General features: G+C 43.4%; 1 protein-coding gene across 1 annotated transcript in view; it reads left to right on the top strand.

Moving 5' to 3' along the window:
* The first annotated feature begins 17,077 nt into the window (after nt 1-17,077).
* Nucleotides 17,078-26,500, top strand: part of DST (dystonin) — a 592,252-nt gene continuing 582,829 nt past the window's right edge. Inside the window, exons 1-2 of the mRNA XM_063442942.1 lie at nt 17,078-17,273; nt 17,887-17,921. Coding sequence (XP_063299012.1) covers nt 17,093-17,273; nt 17,887-17,921 — 216 coding nt within the window. The 5' untranslated portion in view covers nt 17,078-17,092. The remainder of the gene's footprint in view (nt 17,274-17,886; nt 17,922-26,500) is intronic.

Raw genomic sequence — 26,500 nt, 5'->3', positions numbered from 1 at the left:
GGAACAAGTAAATGGTGTTAGAAGTGCGAGGGTCTGTATGATGGTGTGTCCTAGGGGAAGATACTGAGTTAATGGAAGTAGGACATCTTTCCTATTAATTCCTAAAATAGACATACTTTGACATATTTATATACAATATATAGATACAATTACAATTAATTATGTAACGCTAACATATTACACAGAGCTGTACAAAAGGTAAACAAGACAAATATTTACAGTAGGTGAAACTGTAAGATATTTTTTATACATATTCATGTAACCAATGACACAAACGATTACTGTATTTGCTACGAATGATTTTGATTTGTTCTCAGGTTCCACTACCTATGGGTAATCACAAATCACAAAATATATAGGAATGTGTCAGTGTTTCTTCCAGCATAATCTATTGTGCTGCTCCTTCTAGTACCAGCCCTGGGGTCTATGTGCTGCCCCTTCTAGTACCAGCCCTGGGGTCTATGTGCTGCTCCTTCTAGTTTCAGCCCTGGGGTCTATGTGCTGCCCCTTCTAGTACCAGCCCTGGGGTCTATGTGCTGCCCCTTCTAGTCCTCCCTCCAGCGTCTGCCTATAGACTGTCACTATGATAGCTGCTGCCTTCCTGGTGTTCCTCAGACCGTACAGCATCCAATGTGCCCTCCTCCTGCTGCTCCTCATGTTGGGGACCATAGCCACCATCTCCATCCTTCTCTGCTGGCATCGCAAGCTCCAGAAAGAAAAATATCCCATCAAGACAGTGTTTGGTGGTCGAGCCAGGAGGAGAGGTAGAACATGTAAGGAAACTCCTTTATAGTATCTAATGTCATGTTTCGTGTGTGTGTGATGTGTGTGCTTGTCAAAGACATTTAAATATCACATTTCAAGTTAAAGGTCCTTAGATTCCTCTACATATATATATATATATATATATATATGTGGATTTTTCTATTTCAATGGGTCTATTCCCTACACAATTTGTGATAAATAAAACGACATTTATCAAACTATTGTATACTAAAAGTGGTGATACCAGCAGTTCTATTCCTTTGGTGACTCTTCTCCATTTAAAGCAACGTGTTAGTTAGTGTGTTAGTGTGATTGGCAATAGTGTAACAGAGAGTAATGGTTGCTTGGATGGTGATGGGATAACGGGTAGAGATGGCTGTTGGGTTGGTGATGGTATAATGGGGAGGGATAGTTGTTTGGGTGATGATGACTACTAGAGGTGCTTCCTGAGTCAGTGCTGAACTTTCCTCATAGGGATGCATTGTTTCAACGCATCTCTATGAGGAGATGTTGATTGGCTAGGGTGGTGTTTGGCTTGTGCTGCCTCTGCCCCTGCTCTCCTTCCTTGACAGTCTCAGCCAATCCAATGATTTTCTAATAGAAAGCATTGTGATTGGCTGAGAGGTACACTTCTGATGATGTCAGCTAAGCAGGCAGATCAGGACCAGCACCAGCAGACTGGACTAAAAGTAAGATTTTACTATATTTAGGAAGGTAAGGGGAGCTGGGAGGCTAGATGGTCTTTTTAACACTATGTAGTCCTGACCCTATAGTGTTCCTTTAACAAAAGTTGATCAGCTCCAGCAGGGCTGCCATCAGACATTTTGTGGCCCCTGACAAAGCACAAGGTCTGCCCCCCCCTCCCTCCCACGCCCACCCACGCCCTACCTAGTCCGCTGACAATGATGCAGGACTGAATGTGGTGTGTATGGTGGAAGTAAATTAGAATGTGTGTAATGGATGTAGTGTTTGTGTGTATTAGATACTGTTTGTGCAGTGAATGCAGAGTGTGTGTTTGTGTAGCGGATGCAGTGTGTATACTGAACGCAGAGTGTGTTTGAGTAGTGGATGTAGTGTGTGTACAGTGATTTAGTGTGTGTTTGTGTAGTGGATGTAGTGTTTGTATGTACTATATGAAATGTGTTTAGTGTCTGCAGTGTCTGTAGTGGATGTAGTGTGTGTATTAGACGCAGTGTCTGTGTTTTAGTGAATGCAGAGTGTTTCAATTTATGGTGGATGTAGTGTGTGTACTGTGAATACAGGATGTTTGTGTAGTGGATGCTGTGTGTACAGTTAATGCAGAGTGTGTGTCAGTATAGTGAATCCAGAGTGTGTGCATAGTTTAGTGAATGCAGAGTGTGTGCATAGTTTAGTGAATGCAGAGTGTGTGTTAGTGTGTAGTGAATGCAGAGTGTGTCAGTGTAATGAATGTAGTGTGTGTGTTAGTGCAGTGAATGCAGAGAGCGTGTTAGTGTGTAGCGGATGCAGAGTGTGTGTTTTAGTGTAGTGAATGCAGAGTGTGTTAATGTGTAGTGAATGCAGAGGGTGTGTTAGTGTGTAGCGGATGCAGAGTGTGTGTTCGTGTAGTGAATGCAGAGTGTGTTAATGTGTAGTGAATGCAGAGGGTGTGTTAGTGTGTAGCAGATGCAGAGTGTGTGTTAGTGTAGTGAATGCAGAGTGTGTTAATGTGTAGTGAATGCAGGGGGTGTGTTAGTGTGTAGCGGATGCAGAGTGTGTGTTAGTGTAGTGAATGCAGAGTGTTAATGTGTAGTGAATGCAGAGAGTGTTTGAGTAGTGGATGTAGTGTGTGTACAGTGATGTAGTGTGTGTTTGTGTAGTGGATGTAGTGTTTGTATGTACTAGATAAAATGTGTTTAGTGGATGCAGTGTCTGTAGTGGATGTAGTGTGTGTATTAGATGCAGTGTCTGTGTATAGTGAATGCAGAGTGTTTCAATTTGTGTTTAATGTAGTGTGTGTACTGCGAATAAAGGATGTTTGTGTAGTGGATGCTGTGTGTACAGTTAATGCAGAGTGTATGTTAGTGTAGTGAATGCAGAGTGTGTGTCAGTATAGTGAATCCAGAGTGTGTGCATAGTTTAGTGAATGCAGAGTGTGTGTTAGTGTGTAATAAATGCAGAGTGTGTGTTAGTGTGTAATAAATGCAGAGTGTGTGTTAGGGTGTAGTGAATGCAGAGTGTGTGTTAATGTGTAGCGGATGCAGAGTGTGTGTTAGTGTAGTGAATGCAGAGTGTTAATGTGTAGTGAATGCAGAGAGTGTGTTAGTGTGTAGCGGATGCAGAGTGTGTGTTAGTGTAGTGAATGCAGAGTGTGTTAATGTGTAGTGAATGCAGAGTGTGTGTCAGTATAGTGGATGCAGTGAGTGTGTTAGTGTGTAGTGTATGCAGAGTGCATGTTGTATTAGTGAATGCAGTGTGTGTATTGTATTAATGTATTAGTGTATGCAGTGTGTGTTGTATTCGTGTATGCAGTGTGTGTTGTGTCAGTGTTTGCAGCGTGTGTGTTGTGTCAGTGTTTGCAGAGTGTGTGTTGTGTCAGTGTATGCAGAGTGTGTTGTGTTAGTGTAAGCAGTGTGTGTTGTGTCAGTGTATGCAGAGTGTGTTGTGTTAGTGTATGCAGTGTGTGTTGTGTTAGTGTATGCAGAGTGTGTGTTGTGCCAGTGTATGCAGTGTGTGTGTGTTGTGTTAGTGTATGCAGAGTGTGTGTTGTGTCAGTGTATGCAGTGTGTGTGTGTTGTGTCAGTGTATGCAGTGTGTGTGTGCAGGGCCGTCTTTAATAACGACTGGACCCTGGGCAAGCGTTTGCTTGGGCCCCGTGGGCCCTGCCGCCGTCGCCCCTCACTCCCTGGTATGCAATCACGGCATCCATCCCAATGCAGTGGCGGCACTAAAATAGAATGAATTTTATTGGGACACCCAATTGCAAGATTGGACTAAAGGTAGAGCCCCATCTGTCGTGCAACCCCAACAATGCTTTGACAGCTGGGGCTCTACCAATTTCCCATGCTTGCAGGGTTGTATTTAGCACTGTTTTGTGTGTTTGAATGTAAGCATGTGTTTGTATGAAGTATGTTTGTGTGAATGTGCTTGTATGTGGTACTGGAGTTTGAATGCAAGTGTGCATTCATGTGTAGTGTTTGTTTTTGAATGTAGGAGTGTGCTTGTATGTAGTGTTGAAGTTTGAATGGAGGGGTGTATTTGTATATAAAGTTGCACAGGTACATACTCTGACACACAAGCAGATACATACACTGACTACATACAGATAAGCAGGCACATACACTGACAGACATACTGACACACAGGTACATATATTGACACACACAGACACATACACTGGTAGACGTACTGACAGACACACACAGGCTCATATACAGACATACTGACACACAGGCACATATACAGACATACTGACACACACACTGATCAACATACTGACACACATACACTGACAGAAATACTGACACCCACACACAGGCACATACACTGACCGAGATACTGACACACACACACACACACACACACACACACACTGACAGACACACTGACACCCATATACACTGAGAAATACTGACACACATACAGGCACATATACTGACACACACAGACTGATATACTGACAGACACACAGACACATACAGAGACTGACACATGCATGCACATGCACTGACAGACATACTGACACACACACATAGACATACTGACACACAAACAAATATATTGACACACAGACAGACCTACTGACACACACAGATATATTGACACACAGACACACAGACAAACAGACATACTGACACACAGACAAACAGACATATACAGACACACAGACAGATATATTGACACACAGACAAACAGACATACTGACACACACACAGACATACTGACACACAGACATACTGACACACACACAGACATACTGACACACATGTAAAATGTACATTTTTAAACCCACCCTCCAGTTTCCTACCTTTTGCTGGAGGGTGGATTCCCTGGGGTCCAGTGTGGTGCCTGAGGATGATGGGAGTGAGGATCCCCCATCCTCACTGCAGCCTCGTCCTCTCTCCCTCGCGACTCCTCCTGTCACCTTCCATGCAGCTCCTCTCTTTATGGGAGGAAGTGACTTGCGGCTGTCACTTCCTCCCAGCCGGCTGCCGGAAAGCAAGGGGCCCGGTCGCGGTGTTAAAGGGAAAGAGCGCCCGACCGGGCCCCTGCTGATACAAGCCCTCTGGGTGGCCCTAAGTGCATGGGCCACCTGGTGGGACTCAGAGGACGGGGGAATTTTTTTTACATTTTTTTATTTATTTTTTTTAATTTAATTACATGTTTCTCCCCCCTCCCTGCTTACCTTTGTCCAGGGAGGGGGGAGATTCCATGATCCCTGGTGGTCCGGTGGAGGCCCCCCGCTCCCTGTTACCGCAGAGGGGGCCCAGGCAGCACACAGCTTCTACTCTTCTCTCCTCTCTTCCAATAATTCTCGCGAGACCCGCGGAGCGTTGCCATGGCAACCGGGTCTCGCGAGAGTTATTACAAGAGAGAAGAGAGGAGAAGCTGTGTGCTGCCTGGGCCCCCTCTGCGGTAACAGGGAGCGGGGGGCCCGCGGCTGCACACATAGATTCGCTATCTATGTGTATGATATATTCGCTATCTATGTGTGCAGAGAAAGAAAGTGGGGCCCAGGACTGCCAGAGCAGTCTGGGCCCCCCAGGGCCGCTGGGCCCGTGACAACCGTTATGGTTGTCACCCCCTGATGGCGGCCCTGAGCTCCAGCAAAACAGGTCAAGTTAGATTTTCTAATCTTGAGCTCCTTTCTAAGACCCCATCATAGTCAATTCCAAAATCAAAGAATATAAAAGCTGATTGACACACACTATGACATCACACTATGACATCACTAAGTACTTCACATCTTGCATTTCACATGAGTCTTAAAATTCAAGTGAAAGGGAGTAAGAAGGCAGAGGCTGATTTAAAAGAAAAAAAATTCTGAAAAATGTACTGAAGGTGCAAAGACATACCTCAAGTATTAGCAGGGTTGGTGAGGTGCATTATTGGCTGTATTTACTGCACCATGTTGTACACCTTTCACTTCATTACATCTCTTACCATTCAGGTTGATCAATCAGAGAAACGATCAGAGTAGATCGATACTAAACTCCCACCTACAGGTTTATTGTATTGTGACAAGTCAAAGTTGTATTCATTATATGTATTGGATAATACATTGCATTCCATATACTGATAGAAAAATAAAATTAATAACTATTCTCACAGTGAAATCTGCCCATCTTAAAACATAAAAGGGAAAGAAACACAAACTCCATATTGGAATTTGGAACAACAATAATAGTACCTGGTTACAATATTTGGATTAGGGTATATCAAGGAGTGCTTCCAAGTCAAAATTTGTACTAACCCTCTGATGAGCCAGTGGATTTGCATTCAGTCTAAAGTCTGTTGTTACTGATTCACTGAATTCCAACCTCACCATAAAGATGCTTGAATACAAACATTTTAAATGCATCATTTTCCTGGACAAACAATTCCATGTAAAAATGTGAACATATTCCCGATGTCTAGAATGTGACCTGATAGAGATTGACCTGTACCACCGCTTCTGGTCCTGTGAACAAATAAATGTGTTTTGGGGACTTCCCGAGGGCATATGTCACCCCAATTCCTGCACATTGCTTCCCCCTGGTCTCCTGAACTGGGAATTATCGGCAATGTCTCAGACCCACCACATACACTTCCCAAATTATCAATCATTGTAGCTGCAGTGGCAAGGAAATCATTTTTTCAATCTAAGCCATAGCATACTTTTTGTATAGGTTTGCTGGAGACTTGTAATCATTAAAAAAAATTACCAAAAAATGTGCCAAAACCTGGCAACCGTATATTAACTCCCTTGATCTCCCGTTGAAGTACAAAATGAAAAACGTTTCAACACACCAATTGGTACTCACACCAAATCTTACTAAATTGTCATCCTTTTATGGATTGATTGACGTTCCTTGCAAGATCATGAGCCAGCGTTTCATTTTTTTTCCTTTCTTTCTTTTATATCTTAATTCTTGGAGATCTTTCTCCTTCTTGTGGAGTCTGCTAGGTACCAGTATTGCCTTTCCTATTACCTGACAGGCACCAGAGGTTCTTGGCCTTTGTTGTAAACATTACTTGTTTTCTTTGTATTGTTACAATTTACAATTGTATTTTATTATATGACCCGTGGGTTGACCATTCATCATATTTATGACTCGGTGTCAACACTATTTATTTTGATTATTTTTGAAATCCACCACACTGCTGTGCATTTCTTGCTTTTGCAATATCTATATTTTTGTCAACTTTGATCTTTAAAATAAATGCTAACCTGGCGGAGCCTGGACGCAGAGCTGAGCGGCCGCAAGTCAGAGCTGCTCTGGCTCTAAGCGGCAAATTTTATCAGCTTATAGCCACAAAACGACGCCAAAACTAGCTAAAGGGCTACTAACAGGGAGCTGCTGAAGCGGGCTACACGATGGCACCAAATATATGGCACCAACCGCTGAATACCAAGCAACACAGCCCGAGGCCTACCAACATGGAGGGCACGGGGGAGGCGGCCGCTCCCCCGTCGCCCCTGACGGCTCATAAAGTAAGTCCGGGTCCCAGTTCCCCCCCCTATGGACCGGTGGGGGTTATCCCGGTCCCAGCCACCCACTACTTACAACCAAGCGACGGAGGAGTTGCCCGGCAGCGACCACCACACAGTCCAGCCGCGGAAAAAATGGCGGACTCCACGTGGGCCTCCAACACACTGGAACCACTTGAACTCCGACTAGACCGGCTGTTCGCAAACTTCTGGAAGAGGCTCGAGGGCAGACAGCAAACCATGAACACGGCACCTCAACCTCCCGATGCTCACCTAACTCAATGTCAGGATCGGGACAGGGATCCAACACGCAGAGTACAAACAGTAGCCAGATACGTATACCGGTCCTTAGAATGGCCGGACTAACGTAAGTAGTACAGTATAGAATGGTCAAAGACAAGCCGAGGTCGAGGGAACGAGAAGACAGGTAAGCGAGAGACAAGCCGGGTCAGAGGGATAACAGAGATAAGCAGAATAGTACAACAAGCCGGGTCAAAACCAAAGAGAATACTAGAATACAAGAGCACTGAGTGACTAGACAAGCTAGAACCACGACAGGGCAATGAGCTGACGAGTGAAGCAAGCTTAAATACCCTGAGTCCGGAGAGTAGACACGCCTCAGCTGAGTGCTGATAGGATAAAGCCAATAGAGTGGCAGGTCGCTCGGGATAGCGTCAAGACGTCACGTATCGAGCGTCATGTTAGAAAAGGAAGCGGATCCCTTGCGGCCAGCGTTAGAATGACTGGATGGACCGCGAGGAACGGGAGATATGGCGTGTCTAGACGGATAAACAACTAAGTCTCTACCCTTCTCAAAGGTAGAGACCTCAGGTACCCTGACAGTACCCCCCCTCTCAGATACGCCCACCGGGCGGAAGGAACCGGGACGAGATGGGAAGCGGGAGTGAAACGCCCTGCGGAGACGAGGAGCATGGACGTCCTCCTGAGGTACCCAACTCCTCTCCTCAGGACCATATCCCTTCCAGTCGACCAGATACTGTAATTTTCCCCGGGACAATCGGGAATTGATAATGGAGTTAACCTCGTACTCCTCCTGACCGTCCACCTGAACAGAACGAGGTGAGGAAACCGCAGAGGAGAATCTGTTGCAAATCAGTGGTTTCAGCAAGGACACATGAAAGGAGTTGGGAATGCGTAAGGCCGACGGCAGAGCTAGGCGATACGCAACCGGGTTGATACGAGACAAGACCCTGTAAGGGCCTATGTACCGAGGTGCAAATTTCATAGAGGGAACTTTTAAACGAATGTTCTTAGTACTCAGCCATACTCTATCCCCAGGGACAAAAACTGGAGCCGCCCTTCTGTGTTTATCAGCGTGTTTTTTGAACAACATAGAATTATGCAGGAGAATCTGACGAGTCTGATCCCACAACTTCTTCAGACTGGCGACATGATCATCAACCGACGGTACTCCTTGGGAAGAAGAGACCGAAGGAAAAATGGAGGGATGAAAGCCATAGTTCATGAAGAAGGGGTTGGAACGAGTAGAATCACAAACGAGATTATTGTGTGCGAACTCTGCCCAAGGAATCAAACCGACCCAATCATCCTGGTGTTCGGAAACAAAGCAGCGCAGATATTGTTCGATCTTTTGATTAGTACGCTCAGCGGCTCCGTTAGACTGAGGGTGATATGCAGAGGAAAAGTTCAATTTGATGCCTAATTGGGAACAGAAGGATCTCCAGAATCGTGAGACAAATTGAGAGCCTCTATCAGAAACGATTTCAGAAGGTATCCCATGTAAGCGAAAAACTTCTCTCGCAAAAATCTCCGCCAATTCAGGAGACGAGGGAAGTTTAGGCAACGGTACAAAATGAGCCATCTTAGTGAACCTATCCACCACCGTGAGAATAACAGTCTGTCTCTTGGAGGCAGGTAAATCCACAATAAAGTCCATGGCCAAACAGGACCATGGTTTCTCAGGAATGTCCAAGGGGAGCAACAAACCACAGGGAGATGCGTGAGGCTGTTTAGTCCTGGTACAAGTCTCGCAAGCCCCGACGAACTCCTTAATATCCTTTCGTAAGGAAGGCCACCAGAAATCCTTGGAGATCAGGGAATAAGTCTTGCGAATGCCAGGATGGCCAGCCACCTTGCTTTCGTGGAAACACTGTAAGAGCTCCAGTTGGAGTTCAGGAGGAACAAATTTTCTTCCCTCAGGAGTCTGTCCAGGTGCCAGATGCTGTAAGTTCAAGATCTGGGCAAGCAGCGGAGAATGGATTTTGAGACTTGTGTTAGCAATAATGTTGCATTGGGGTACAATAGAGGACAGAACCGGTTCAGAAGAGGCCAAAGGTTCATATTGGCGAGATAGAGCATCGGCTTTAGAATTCTTTGAACCAGGCCTATAAGTAAGAACGTAGTTGAAATGGGTGAGGAATAACGACCAACGAGCTTGCCTGGAAGACAATCGCTTGGCCTCTCCAATATAGGACAAGTTTTTGTGATCCGTTAAAATAGTAACAGGATGTAATGTCCCTTCCAATAAATGTCTCCATTCTTTTAAAGCTTTGATAACAGCTAGTAGTTCTCTGTCCCCAATGTCATATCTGCTCTCCGCACCAGACAATTTTTTAGAGAAAAATCCACATGGATGTAATGGTTTATCCACACCTAGCCTTTGGGATAGAATAGCACCTACGCCAGTCTCCGAGGCGTCTACCTCCAGTAGGAAAGGAAGAGTGGTATTAGGGTGAACCAAAATTGGGGCGGAAGCAAAAAGCTCCTTGAGAGTTTTGAAAGCAAGGAGAGCTTCCGTAGACCAATTCTTAGTATCAGCCCCCTGTTTGGTCATATTGGTGATAGGCGCAATAATTGAAGAGTAACCTTTAATAAAGCGCCTATAGTAATTGGAGAACCCAATAAATCTCTGAACGGCCTTGAGACCCTTGGGTAGAGGCCAATCCAGAATGGACTGGAGTTTATCCGGGTCCATCTTAAATCCCTCCCCAGAGATCACATAACCGAGGAAATTTACTTGGGATTGATCGAAACTACATTTCTCCAATTTGCAGTACAGACCATGTTGAAGAAGTTTGTGCAAAACCCTTCTGACCTGTTCGTGGTGAGTCTCAATCTCTCTAGAATGTATGAGTATATCGTCCAGGTATACAATAACACACTCCTGCTGAAATTCCCTAAGAACCTCATTTATCAGATCCTGGAATACAGCCGGTGCATTACATAACCCAAAAGGCATAACTGTATATTCATAGTGACCGTAGCGAGTATTGAATGCCGTCATCCACTCGTGTCCCTGCTGGACTCTCACCAAGTTATATGCCCCTCTGAGATCTAACTTGGTGAAAATGGTAGAACCCTTTAAACGATCAAAGAGTTCGGTAATCAAAGGAATGGGATAAGCATTCCTAATGGTTATCTTGTTTAAACCTCGATAATCAATACAAGGCCTAAGTGAACCATCCTTCTTTTTAACAAAAAAAAATCCAGCCCCGGCAGGGGAGGAGGATCTCCTAATGAATCCCTTGTCTAAATTCTCGTGAATATACTCCTCTAGAACTAAATTCTCTTTAGTAGATAACGGGTATACATGTCCCCTGGGAGGCATGGTACCAGGGAGTAGGTTAATCTTGCAATCAAAGGATCTGTGTGGAGGTAAGGTATCGGCTCTCCTTTTATCAAATACTGCCTTTAAATCCAGGTACTGAGGCGGTATTTGAGTCTCTGTAGGATTAGAGGAGTTAGCCGACGTGTTCGCCAGGCAAAGGGGCGAGACCCTCCGCAAACATTTCTCTTGACAACTCTGACCCCATGAAATTATCTCCCCTAACTCCCAATTAATGATAGGGTTGTGTCTCTTTAACCAGGAGTACCCCAGGACTATGGGAATAGAAGGAGAGGAAATGATCAACAGGGATAGGTCTTCCTCATGCAAGATACCAACAGTTAAATTAACAGGTATGGTCTCACGGAAAATAACAGGCTCAAGTAAAGGTCTACCATCTATGGCCTCAACGGCCAGAGGTGTCTCCCTTAACTGGGATGGGATAGTATGCTTGTTAACAAAAACTTGATCGATAAAGCTCTCAGCAGCTCCAGAATCAATCAAAGCCATGGTTTTTACTACTCCCTTCTCCCAAGTCAAAGAAACGGGTAGCAGAAGCCTGTGATCTTTATAATTGTGAACAGAGGACAAAATAGATACACCCAAGGCCTGTCCTCTAGAGAAACTTAGGTGCGAGCGTTTCCCGAACGATTGGGACAATTTAGGCGTAGATGACCTCTGTCTCCACAATACATACATAAACCCTCCCTTCTCCTGTGCTGTCTCTCCTCCTCTGTGAGGTGAGTATTACCTATCTGCATAGGCTCAGGAAAACGTGAGGTTTCGATCTCAGAATTTCGAAATGCAGGAGCTAGTTTAAAGGGGGGTCTACGAGTTCTATCTCGAGTGTTCTGCCTCTCTCTTAAGCGTTCATCAATGCGAGAGATAAAAGAAATTAGATCCTCCAAATTCTCAGGGAGCTCTCTAGTAGCAACCTCGTCAAGGATTACATCTGACAACCCATTTAAAAATACATCTATACAAGCCTGTTCGTTCCACTTAACCTCTGCCGCCAAGGATCTGAACTCTAGTGCATAATCCACAAGTGTTCGATTTTCCTGTCTAAGGCGCAACAGTAACCTAGCTGCATTGACCTTCCTACCAGGGGGGTCAAAAGTTCTTTTAAAAGCAGCTACAAAGGCATTATAGTTATAGACTAACGGGTTATCATTCTCCCATAAAGGATTAGCCCATCGTAGAGCCTTCTCAATGAGTAACGTAACAATAAATCCAACCTTCGCTCTATCTGTAGGATAGGAGCGGGGTTGTAATTCGAAATGGATGCTGATCTGGTTCAAAAAGCCACGACACTTCTCAGGAGAACCGCCATAACGTACTGGTGGAGTAATACGAGAAGAAGCACCAACAGTAGCTACTTCTAGACCTGAACTTACAGGAGAGATCGAAGGAGTACGTGTCTCCTCTGGTGGGTTACTAGCACGAGACAATAGTGCCTGTAGTGCTAGGGCCATCTGATCCATCCTGTGTTCCATGGCGTCAAACCTGGGGTCGGAAGAACCAAGCTGACTGTTTGTACCTGCAGGATCCATTGGCCCTGTCGTAATGTCAGGATCGGGACAGGGATCCAACACGCAGAGTACAAACAGTAGCCAGATACGTATACCGGTCCTTAGAATGGCCGGACTAACGTAAGTAGTACAGTATAGAATGGTCAAAGACAAGCCGAGGTCGAGGGAACGAGAAGACAGGTAAGCGAGAGACAAGCCGGGTCAGAGGGATAACAGAGATAAGCAGAATAGTACAACAAGCCGGGTCAAAACCAAAGAGAATACTAGAATACAAGAGCACTGAGTGACTAGACAAGCTAGAACCACGACAGGGCAATGAGCTGACGAGTGAAGCAAGCTTAAATACCCTGAGTCCGGAGAGTAGACACGCCTCAGCTGAGTGCTGATAGGATAAAGCCAATAGAGTGGCAGGTCGCTCGGGATAGCGTCAAGACGTCACGTATCGAGCGTCATGTTAGAAAAGGAAGCGGATCCCTTGCGGCCAGCGTTAGAATGACTGGATGGACCGCGAGGAACGGGAGATATGGCGTGTCTAGACGGATAAACAACTAAGTCTCTACCCTTCTCAAAGGTAGAGACCTCAGGTACCCTGACACTCAAACAGCCGGACGGCTCATGAAGATCCCCCCCGAGCGTCGACGGAACCGGGTGAGGCCTCAGACACACAGGTCATACAGGCAGAAGAACAAAGGCCGCCAACAACAACCCCAACGCAAGCCCCAGAGACTTATCTGCCATCCATTAAAAGGACTCTGCCGAAATCAGATGCAGGCCCCCACACAAACCTGGGGCAGGGGAAGCACGCTGCCCTGCAGAGATGTGGAAAGCAAGTTGCAGCAACAAGTCCCAAAGCAATCGTGTGATCACTCATTTCACAGGCAAAGCCTTACTCCGCAACAGAAGCTGGCTACACCGGCAGTGAGAGGAGCTCCAACATGTCGGCAAAGCAGGAAGTACTCCTCACTGCTGCAAACAGCGGCACCAAAACAGGAACTGTGGAGATATGGCACTGGGACTCTCAACCTGTCAGGGGACCTTGTGGAAGATCTACTCATGAGTACTGTCTCCCTGACAGGGCCTTCCAGGTCACAGCTGGGCATTGCTATATGCATCACTTTGCTGCTCCTGCAGCCCCTGCCTGGGCCCACTGGTCTGAAGATTGCGGCGCCGGCACGTGGCTATGACAAGCCCCAGAGAGGCATTGGTTGAGCACACATGGGACTCCTGCCGATTGGCACTGCCTCCCCTCTGATGCATAGTTTTACTTCCCTATGAGCAGATGTATGACTTTGCTTGTCCTGATTTTTCATGTAGTGGTCTTTTCTCCTTTAGGTTTTGTTTTGTTTTGTTTTTTTGTCTATCAGCACCACTTCTCACCTGGGGGGCTTCTTAGATGTTCATTTAAGCACCATATATCTGCCTAGGACACATCTCCCATCTACAAAAGGCAGTCTCTATATATTACTCAGATGTACATGATCAGCTAGTCTGTTTACTACACCTTATCAGTGATTCTATTATGAGTTAACATAGTATGCTTATCACAACCTAAAATCTTCTTGCGCACACTAAGAGTAGTATTTTTTATTTTTCTGCATCTGGCTAGTAAGCTACAGTTGTATTATTGGACAGGTCTGCTCTAACCTAAGCCTCGCATATTAATCTAGTATACATTTTGACCTACTATGACTCAAAAAATGTGCAGTCGTTCAGACATATGTTGAATCTGTATGGATCTTACTTTTGATACCCTCCACAATGTCTTTGTTACCTTGTGACCGCTAACAACACGCTAATTGCCTTCTCTGACCATCCCCTGATTTAGCGATTGAACGGTCTCATTGGCGAAGTTTAAGCCCTATATACAAATCAGTATGCCTAACATAAATGCCGTTATACTCAACGACAAGCATTAATTAATATGTTTTTTGTTCAACATCTTGTTCTACTTTACGTTACTTAACAATTTTTTTTTATTTTTTTTATAACGTAACCGTTTCGCTAAGCATGATATACATTACATAATATAACAAATGTGCAATTTCTATGCCACTGCTTAACTACTGTAACCTTGAAAAACGCTGTTGTGGCGTCCGTTAATAATCTGTAACCACCTGCACAACCAAAATAAAGAATTAATAAAAAAAAAAAAAAATGCTAACCTGTGTTTTTTTCGAATTTGACTGTCACAATCGCTACACCTTTGTGTCAAATGTATAATGTCATTTGCTCCTTTGATGTAAAACTTCAATAAAGATTAAACATAGAGAAAATATGTTTGACCATAAATGTATCATTTTTATATAATTCTATTATGTTCATATTGGTGCAACATCATTGTTGAATGGTGAGTTCTGACACGGGTATTTCCTGTCCTGTTTAACTTAATATAACCAAGTTATTTTGAAGATCATTTTTGTTGCTACTATTGTGTATCTGGCACAAATTTCACAGCTCAAGATACACTGAGGAAAGGATACAATAACAAAAAACAGTTTGCCATACAGATACAGGCTTGTGTGATTTAACCACAAAATGACAAATAACAGAAACATGTTTCACATGAAAACAAGCTATGGATGGATGTCATATTACAACACCTTAAACCAAAAGGAAAAACCCTTTTGCGAATTGCTTATGTTTATTGCGGTGTTTATGCCAAAATTAGGAGATGGCCAAGGTCAAGTCAGAGTGTGATCTTCTTGTTAAATGATTGTTTGGTATTGCTTCTAGAAATATCACCTGGACATTTCGCTTTGAGCTCCTTGTCATCCACAAGCTGAACACCTTTGACATCTGCACAACCTTAAGTCTATATTCTGTAATCATAACTTCTAAACCAGGGATAGGCAACCATTTTGCACTCCAGATGTTGCGGACTACATCTCCCCTGATGCTTTGCCAGCATTATGTCTGTGAGAGCATTATGGGATATGTAGTCCACAACATCTGGGCTGCCGAAGGTTGCCTACCCCTGGCACATTACATTATTTCAGGCGGAACACTCGGGTGGATATTTATCAAAGAATTCTGAAAGTTTATGGTTTAATTCCGTCATTATTTTGACTGTATCTATTACATTGATCTAAAAAATTACATTCTTCATAATATATTCCATCAGTTTTTTTTTTTTCAGAAAATTCCATTTGCGAACACCGCCAAATTTACAGTTGCTAGAAAACCAGAAGTTAAACTGAGTAGAAATCTGTAGTCTTTGGTTAAAAATGGCATATATATATAAAAAAAAATGTCAGCAACATGTTGATAAATATCACCTGCTGTCATTCACCAGATAATAATTAGCATAAAAGGGGATGGTGGGTAGCGTGGGATTCCCCAGTGGAATGGAACCCACTTTGACACTAATGAAGGTTCTTTGTAGAATATATTTTAGGATACATCGTTATGAAGACTCATGTATATTCTGTGTAGCTGTATGAGGGCTGATGTGGGTGTTCCAGGTGCAGTATGGAGCAGACAGACAGACACAGCTAGTAGCAGCCATGTGATATCCCCTCTCTCTGCAGCAGCAGCACAGGGGAGGGCGTGACGTCACCCAGTGCAAATCCAAGGAGGAGCTGAGCATCTCCTCTCCCCTCCCCCCCTCCCAAACCAGCGGAGTTGCTGGTGCTGAGGCTGCTAGTTGGGCAAGGGATAGAGAAAGAAAAACTTTTGCTTTGGGGTAATCACAGTGGATGACAAGCGCCTCCTTCACATGCCCGCCAGTCATCATCCTGGAGAATTGCTGCTGTCATCCGCAGACACCATTCATGATCAGTCAGCTGCTGCAGATCCGGGAGGAGAGCTCCGGCTTCCATCAGTGGCAGCACAGTCACAGCTGAGCCGATCCAAGCAGCCAGTCTAGCCTCTTCCATTGCCATTCACTGTGCTGGGAGAGATCAGAATGCTCTGCGTGTCTCTTCTCCTCTGCTGAGTCATGGACCAGACTGTGGGATAATCTCTCCAGCCTTGGATCGGGAACTGTGCTGCTCTCTCTAGCTACTGCCTGGCTGGGGGTCACTTTGCTGCTACCCTTATAAAAACCCTTTAGGGTCTATGTGCTGCTCCTTCTAGTACCAGCCCTGGGGTCTATGTGCTGCTCCTTCTAGTACCTGCCCTGGGGTCTATGTGCTGCTCCTTCTAGTACCAGCCCTGGGGTCTATGTGCTGCTCCTTCTAGTACCAGCCCTGGGGTCTATGTGCTGCTCCTTCTAGTACCAGTCCTGGGGTCTATGTGCTGCTCCTTCTAGTACCAGCCCTGTGGTCCATGTGCTGCTCCTTCTAGTACCAGCCCTGGGGTCCATGTGCTGCTCCTTCTAGTACCTGCCCTGGGGTTTATGTGCTGCTCCTTCTAGTACCTGCCCTGGGGTCTATGTGCTGCTCCTTCTAGTACCTGCCCTGGGGTCTATGTGCTGCTCCTTCTAGTACCTGCCCTGGGGTCTATGTGCTGCTCCTTCTAGTACCAGCCCTGGGGTCCATGTGCTGCTCCTTCTAGTACCAGCCCTGGGGTCTATGTGCTGCCCCTTCTAGTCCCCCCTCCAGCGTCTGCCTACAGACTGTCACTATGATAGCTGCTGCCTTCCTGGTGTTCCTCAGACCGTACAGCATCCAATGTGCCCTCCTCCTGCTGCTCCTCATGTTGGGGACCATAGCCACCATCTCCTTCATTCTCTGCTGGCATCGCAAGCTCCAGAAAGAAAAATATCCCATCAAGACAGTGTTTGGTGGTCGAGCCAGGAGCAGAGGTAGGACATGTAAGGAAACTCCTTTATAGTATCTAATGTCATGTTTCGTGTGTGTGTGATGTGTGTGGTGCCTGTCAAAGACATTTAAATATCACATGTCAAGTTAAAGGTCCTTAGATTCCTCTACAGACACATTTCTCCTCACCTTTTCTATACTTCATAGAGTCACCAGGGATTCTAATATGTGATCCCTCCTGGGAAAATAATATGCAGTGTCTTAACCTGATTTCCCAGCTTATTGCCGAAGAAGAGGCTGGCACAGTGTATATGTGGCAGCAGCCCCTAAGAGGATCTGATTCATTTTAGAAACATTTTTAGGACACTTCCAGCAGGACTGCGGCAGACAAGTCTCCACCCATCCTCCTTGAAATTGGAGCAAGTTCAGTGGGGGAGATATTTGGCCAGTCTGGAGATGACAGCTCTACTTATCCACTGGACATCCCACTGTATACAGTGAAACATCTCACATTCCTTAATTAGTTGGTACATTTCCAGCTGTGCCCTTGAACCAGCAGATTTGCATGATGCTTTTTTTTTAGGAGGATTTATTTCTAATCCAACCCAAAAGTGAAAGGACTGAAGCTGATAGTGTGTTTCTTTTCTCTTTTTCCAGATTCCATCCTGAGGTCTCATCACTTTCGCTCAGAGGTAATTACATTATCTCATTAATTCCAAGGGCACATGTGTTTGTGTTGGCACTGTAAAACATCACACCACACTAATAGCACTCTGGCACGTTACAATGTCCCCGATTTAATAATTTTGCATAAGCTTTTCCAGAGATATAATATTTTTCGATACGCTTTTAAATTTTTTTAATATTTTGAGAAATATTTTAACATGTTGATTTTTCTAAAAAAATGTACATATATTTTTTCTATAAAATATATTTTTAATATTTTGAGAACACGTTTGAAAAGGTTATTTAAAATATTTAATTATTAGAAAATAAAAAATATTAAATCAATATTAAATCAAGGCGATGTATGGATACTGCAAGCTTCACTCGTTTATCCAAATAAACTTTTTTAATATTTGTAGAAGTTCTTTACATAGTTTCACATTTGTCCACAGACTTACGCCAATGAAAATTATTATATATTTACTTTACTTGTAAATCCATGTCAGGGTTAACTGTACTATATTTATTAATTTTGACAGGGTTTACCCTAAAGAAATCCGATTGTATGATGTTTGCGGCCTAATTAAAAAAAAAAAGACACAGCAAAACTTTATGGTTTTATTACCCTACATTTCAAAGACAGATAAAGACAATAAATGGTATACATTGTTAAAATGTAATCATCTGTAATCTGTTAAGTTCATGTATATTTGGAACCCATGCATGTTTTTTTTTTTATATAAATATTTTATATGGTAACAATATCAATAACATTTAAAGTACAGCTACACGATTTTAAAGTAATACTCAGTGCCAATGTGGGGATTCAGGTTTGACCAGTCACACACACTTCCATATACTGCAATGTTCTTTCTGTTGGTCTGTGCATGCACTCAGTGCATTTTAGCAGGATGGTCTTATAAATGGTTAGAATACCATCCACCGAGGCTCTATGACTTGAAGAATACCCTGTTGCCACAGGTAGAATGTAGAGCAAGGGGTAGTGCACCCTGAAGCCTGACATCCTACCTTGCGTACTTGCTCATTGATATATTGTACATAGAAAATGTATGTACAAACACAGTAGTATCATCACAATAAAACATTTAAAAAGACCTCCAGATTACCTAGAAACCTTTAGAAAAAAATAGCTTCTATGTTCATGCATTACATTACAAATGCCTTTTTTGTCAGAGTTCAGAGTGTCTAAATTAAAACTCATTTGCAACTGTCAGGGTGATTTACGAAAGTTAGAATTCAAAGTGAAATTAAAGTTGATTTCACATTTAAGGCCAGAATAGCAAAACTTACATTTGAAATTGAGCTTGGATTCTCACATTTGTGAATAACCAGAGACCTTCACAGAGTACAATTTCTTGGACAGAAATTTTTGCCCGAATAAAACGTCCCAGAGAAATGCACTCAGAGGGCTTGTAGTCTTGTGCAATATATCCTTTATTTGTGCAAATGTTCAGTCAACATTTCAGGGACTGAAAGCCGTCTGAGTAAATTTCTCTGGGACGTTATATATATATATATATGTATATCTAAATGTAGTCAGGAATCCCCTAAAGTCTATAATTAACACCTTTGTTTAAATTACAACACGTATCAGCAGCTCTATAAAATAAATTGTCACTTTAACATGGCAAGAATGTATTGCCCTTTTCTCTCTAGTAGCCTGTCCTTATCTCCTTCCTCATTCCTCACTCTGATCATTGCATATATCATAAGTACAACACAATTCTTGTTTTCCCTGTAGGCAATGGAAAATATGTAGGACAAGATTGCAGAAAAGTCAGATATAAAGAGTGTTTTATTACTTTTAACATCTGTGACAAATCAGTTAAGAAGTAGACCTAGATAGGTCAAGCGAGATAGGGCGCCCCCTAGTGCATAGCTATACATATGTACAGTGAATTATAAAACGTAACCTTTAATGGTGGCTGTTGAATAAAAAAACCCCTTGTGGAGAGTTTTAGACAAGAGAAAATAATAATAAACTTAAAATAGGAGGATGAGTGTCTGGATTGGGGATAAATATCCTAGGGGTGTTACCCACAGGATGTAAAGCTCAGTACAGCTACAGATCCCCCCAACCTGTATATTCCGTCTCACAGAAGCAATCCTTCACGGGATTGTATAATGTAAAAATGAAAAAGTTAAACCAATCCTGTAGTCACTATGTACAGTCCCAGTGTGGTGCTTGCTTGCAACACCAAGTATATATACACATGGGAAAACCTGTGACACAAAATAGTGACAGAAGCGGTTTTATCAACAATGTAATCGAAGGCTAGTCAGAGTTTAGCAGATCGATGGATACAATGTAACAATCTGTATACCATCTACTGCACTGCTGTTGCTGGAGGACGGGAACAAACAATGGGAGGGGAAAACTTCAGATCTATTATCAAGTCAACGGGAGCTCCTTATCCTGCAAGTATCCGTCTGGATTTTGTTGTGTCTAACCTAACGGCCAGATATTTTCAGCAAGTATATGGTTAATAGACACACGATCCAGACATCCAATCGGAACAGGAATCGTCACTAAGGGCGGGGTTTACCGGTGTTCGACCAGTTTTGGCGCGAACGCTGCACTCATACCCCCAGCATGTACTAAGTATAGTGGGCTATTTAAGGAGCTCCCGTTGACTTGACCCACTGTTTAGCCTCAGACGAAGGCGCGTTCTGTAGCGCCGAAACACGTGTTAGGTAGCAGTAGGAAGGATAGTTCAAGTCTGGGAACCGACCTGTATAGTTTCCTTGGAAGATTAGCTAGTCAGTTTTTCTGGGCTATGCACCTTTGAACGATTTGAATAAGGGGACGGGGAAATCGTGGGTGACGGGGTTGTTTGGTATATTTTTCGTCAGATCTCGTCATTCTCCGTGCTGGTTTATCTCTGTGGAGAACTGACCAATAGATCTGAAGTTTTCCCCTCCCATTGTTTGTTCCCGTCCTCCAGCAACAGCAGTGCAGTAGATGGTATACAGATTGTTACATTGTATCCATCGATCTGCTAAACTCTGACTAGCCTTCGATTACATTGTTGATAAAACCGCTTCTGTCACTATTTTGTGTCACAGGTTTTCCCATGTGTATATATACTTGGTGTTGCAAGCAAGCACCACACTGGGACTGTACATAGTGACTACAGGATTGGTTTAACTTTTTCATTTTTACATTATACAATCCCGTGAAGGATTGCTTCTGTGAGACGGAATATACAGGTTGGGGGGATCTGTAGCTGTACTGAGCTTTACATCCTGTGGGTAACACCCCTAGGATATTTATCCCCAATCCAGACACTCATCCTCCTATTTTAAGTTTATTATTATTTTCTCTTGTCTAAAACTCTCCACAAGGGGTTTTTTTATTCAACAGCCACCATTAAAGGTTACGTTTTATAATTCACTGTACATATGTATAGCTATGCACTAGGGGGCGCCCTATCTCGCTTGACCTATCTAGGTCTACTTCTCAACTAACACATGTATGTGAGGGTTACCCCCTGTCTTGGTCGCCCCCAGACACACACCCAGTTGCTTCCCCTTTCTTTGGGTATCCAACTACTCCATTTAGACAAATCAGTTAAGCAAAGGCTGTGTCATGTTATATTTGTATTAGCTTGTGGGTCCTTTAACTTTTGAGCTGTCACCTTCAGGGTTATTCACTAAACTAAGAATGCAACGTTAATTCAAAGAGAATTTCAAATTTCAGGCCAGTGTAGCCCAACTGAAAGCAAAGCTGATTTTTCTAATTTAGCTTTATGTTAAATTTGAAAATCAGTTTAAATTCACTTTGAATTATCACTTTAGTGAAAAGCCCTGTTTGTGTGTTTGTTTCCCAATTGGTGATACTAATAAAGGAGAAAGAGGATGCACAGATAACACATGGAACCCAAACAATAATCTCCTAATAATGAAAAAGTAATCTATTGTGGTGGTGGAAAAAGAGTTAAAGGGACACTATAGACCATGGGTCCTCAAACTCCGCCCCCCCCAGATGTTGCTGAACTACAACTCCCATGATTCTTTGACTTACATGGATAGCCAGAGAATCATGGGAGTTGTATTTCAGCAACATCTGGGGGGCCGGAGTTGGAGGACCCATGCTGTAGACACTCTGACCACTTCATCTCATTAAAGTGCAGTGTCAAGGTCATTTTAGTCCTGCAGTTGCAAACTTTGCATTTTCAGAGAAACTAAAATTTTTACATTGCAGGGTTAAATTAATCCATAGGCTAGGGGTTAAACACCCTTTTGTTACTTACCTGAATTCAGCACTGATGTTCTTCGGCAAGTGGGTCAGACTTTGCCTTCACTCGTTTTTTCCCCGATGTCGGGTGACGCAGGGGGACCTAAAGCGCATGCACGACAACCCCATAGTTCAATCAATGCTTTCCTTTGGGGCTTTAGCTGACACTGGTTGTCCTAATGCAGAGCGTGAGGACATCCAGCGTCAGTTAGGTGACCTAATGTCGCCTAACGACCTGTTAGTGCCACTAGTGACTGTCTAGTAGACAGCCACTAGAGGTGGGGTTAGCCCTGCAAGATAATAATGGCAGTTTCTCAATAACTTCAATATTTACAATTGCAGGGTTGAACTGACAGGGATAGTGCACCCAGACCACTTCTATGAGCTGAAGTGGTCTTGGTGCCTGTAGTGTCTCTTTAAGCCTGCCTCTAGTGCAAGCATGTCAAAATCAAAGTCTGGCACGGGCCACATAAACAAGGTTTAAGTTTATGTGGGCCACAAAAAAAAATACCTTAAATTTTCATAGAAACGTAGGTTTATTTTAAAAAGTACAGTATAAAAAAAAAACAGCATCCACCTCTACTAAACCACAGCACCCCCCTCTACTAAATCCCAGTCCCCCCTATACTAAACCACATCACCCCGCTCTACCACCCTGTGCCAAATCTGATCCTCCCTCTGACACACACATATAGACACACACATACAGACACATTGACACACACATACAGATACACTGACAGACAGACACACATACTCACTGACAGACAGACACACACACAGACAGACACAAACACACACACAGACAGACACACACACACATACTGACAGACACACAAAGATACAGACACACTGACACACACACACTGACAGACACACACACATTCTCACTGACAGACACACACACATACTCACAGACAGACACACAGACACACACACACACTCACTGACTGACAGACAGACAGACAGACACACTGACAGACACACACTGACACAGACACACATACACACACTTACACATTCTTGCACACACATACTTTTCTTTATTGCTCCCTACCTTTTGTAGCCGATGTGGGGCATCTCCCTGGGGTCCTTCCTGCTCCTAACTGCTCCCTCACGCGGTTTAGTGAGGCCGGGTGCCGGAATATGACGTCATATTCCGGTGCTCGGCTTCATTACAGACGGCGCGCACGAGGGAGCAGTGAGGAGCAGGAACACGGAGCTCCCTTGAAGTTGCTGGCCATCCCCCCCGGCCGGGTAAGTTTTAGCAGAGTAGGCACCTGCAATATGGGGAAAGCAGGTGCCTACTCTGCTATAACACCAGCATGTACTCGCGGGTCGCTGGGCCGCAAAGATGGTCCTTGTGGTCAGCATGTGACCTGCGGGTCACATGTTTGACATGCTTGCTCTAGTGGCTGGCTACCAGACAGTAACTAGAGGTGCTTCCTGGCCTTTCACAGAGTTTGACTCTGTGAAACCAAGCTAGACGTCCTCGCACTTCTAAATCCCCATCGGAAAGTGTTGATTTAATGGGGAAGGCCTCGTTATTTAGCCAATTATTTGCCTTGGTTTTTGAAGGGAAAGGGGGGTGGCAGAGGGACGCTGTAGCAGCGGCGTACATACCGCGGTCGCGTGGGTCGCAGCTGCGACCTGGTCCGTCACTCCTGGGGGCCCGGCCGCACTGCGGACCCCCGCGACCGGGTACCAACTGTCACATTTTGTGGCCCCGGCCCACGCGGGAAACCGCCAGGGCCGCATGTTAAGGGGTCCATCGGGTGGCCCATGCTGTCAGGGCCACCCAATGGATATGGATTGTCAGGGGGCCCGGTCAGCGCTTGGGTTAGAGTTGACCGTTCAAATCAGCAGCGCTCTTGACGGCAGCAGTCCATAATTCCTTTAGCTGAATTTCAGCAACCAGATGTTGATGGGGACAGCAAGGAACGGCGCTGGTAAGCCAACTTTGATGTTGAACCGTTTGTGAACGGTTTTACCCCTACAGTTAAGGAAGTGCCAGGGACCTCCTTGCACCATAAAAATATAATCTCAATTAAGTTGTTATGGCGCCCGGAGTGTTAATTTACATAAACATTATCATGATTGGGTGGGTTTTGTTTTTATTTGCAGAGTAAAAATGATGTTGTTTATTTTTTTAATATATACCTTCTCTGCAATATCTATGTAATGCATTAAATGAATGGGCCAAATCCAGCCTAGTATGTCTTTTGAAGTTTGGCCTGTCTGATGAGCTGATTGTTTTGAAGACTTGCAGACTCATGCCTTAAAACTGCTGCTCTAGCACATTTAATAGAGATTTAGGGCAAATTCTGAGCCAAGTCCTGGTGGGGAATAAAGCCAAGTATTTAATGAATAATGTAATCAAATTATAAATTAAGTAGGAATGTCTGACGTTTCTTTTTTTTTTTATTTAAAGGGAAACTGTCACATCACAGAATTTTTAATATTATGTTTACTTATCCCTATATTAAACAAATATATATTTTTGAGGTGTGAAAAATAAAATTAAATGTAGAAATACACACCCCTTAATCCTTTTAACTGAGTGCCTCCATTTTAACTTCCTGGTAATAATTCTTAAATGTTCTGCCCTTTGCACCTGGCAGACAGCATAGAGAAAGCTACAGAGAAGAATATACATTTAACAATGTTTCTATTTCCCTCATTCATTTGCAATGTTCGTCTGGTCTGAAACTATTTGCTAACGGTTTCATATAAATGTTAATGTATACCTGATAACAAACACATTCACACAAGTTATAGCTGGTTTTCAATGTTTTTTTTTGATCCAAGGGTGCTAATTCCAGATTGTTGAAAATGAGAGAACGTTTACTGTATTTGTATGTACACCTGTAAGGAGTAGATTTTTTTATAATGTGTCCATACGTGCAGGATGTTTGGTATAACTGCATTGGAGCCATCACCAAGTCATGATTTATGGTTCTGCACAATGCAGTAGTGCAGTACTGCGTTTATCTATGTCCATACAATAAGGGGAATAGAATGTTTAGATGGCTGCTGACATTTAAATTCCCATTATTGGTATGTATCGCTGCTGGTTAATTGTAAAATCTCCCTACCTGGGTGAGAAATGGGTTTTATTCTAGAAATGGAAGGGTAATTTACTAAACAAATAATACTGTATGGAAAACCTGGGGACAATGGCAAATGGCAGAACTTAATTTTAAACAAAGTTTTTAAATGTATCACTTGTATATCTAGTTTTCGCTTCATCACTTCTATGTTCTTTTACTTCACAATATAGCATTACATATTCAGTCTGCACACTATACAATATACAATTTAAAATATACCAGGCTACTTAAAGTCACCTGTCTTAAAGGGACAATGTAGGCACTATACCTGCTTCATATCTTTGAAGTGGTTAAAGTGTCTACTAGCACCATCCTTCAACTCAATGTTAAACAACCCAGCAAACCAATCTGGCAGACTGAATTGGGCAAGTCCTATATTGACCCTGTAACTTTCCAAAACACCATAAAACCTGTACATAGGGAGTATTGTTATACTCGGGAGACTTCGCTGAACACAAATATGAGTGTTTAAAACAGTATAACCTATTACGACGATGAAATCACCAGTAAAAGTGCAGTTTTTGTGTACAAAAATACAAAAAACAAATATGAACACTAGCTTTGGCAAGCGTTTTTGGCTAAGTGGTAACTACAAAAGACTGGACATACCCGATTTTAAATACCCTGGGTTGTCTCCTTTTTCAAATGGTATGTCATGGTGGGGTTAATTTTCATTTCTGGACTGCCATACCGTCTCAAAGGCAACAAAGCCAATCTGGCAAATAACAATTTCCAAAAACAGAAAATGGCAAATCTTATGTTTGACCCTGAAACTTTCCAAATCACCCTAAAACCTGTACTTGAGGGGTAATGTACTTGTGAGACATTACTCTACAGAAATATGAGTGTTTTAGAGCAGTAAAATGTATTATACTGATAATATAATCGGTGAAATGGCAGTTAATGTGTGAAAAATGCAACAACAAAAAAAATATATAAATGCTAATTTTGGCCAGGGTTTGTGACTAAGTGGCTACTAAAAAAGACTGGACATACCCATTTTGAATAATGTGGGTTTAATTCTTTTACAAATGGTATGCCATGATGGGGTTAATTTTCATTCCTGGGCTGCTATACGGTCTCAAAGGCAACATAAACCCAGCAAACCAATTTGGCAAATTTCAATGTGCAAACATGGAAAAGGGGAAAGCCCTAAATTTAAACCCCTGTAAGTTTGCAAAAACCAATAAAACCTGTACATTGAGGGCACTGTTGTAATCGGGAGATGTTGCTGAAC

The sequence above is a fragment of the Pelobates fuscus genome, chromosome 2 (genome assembly GCF_036172605.1).
Source record: "Pelobates fuscus isolate aPelFus1 chromosome 2, aPelFus1.pri, whole genome shotgun sequence".
Classification (NCBI taxonomy): domain Eukaryota; kingdom Metazoa; phylum Chordata; class Amphibia; order Anura; family Pelobatidae; genus Pelobates; species Pelobates fuscus.
The sequence above is the reverse complement of the archived record's forward strand: the minus strand, read 5'-3'. Positions and strand labels throughout refer to the sequence as shown.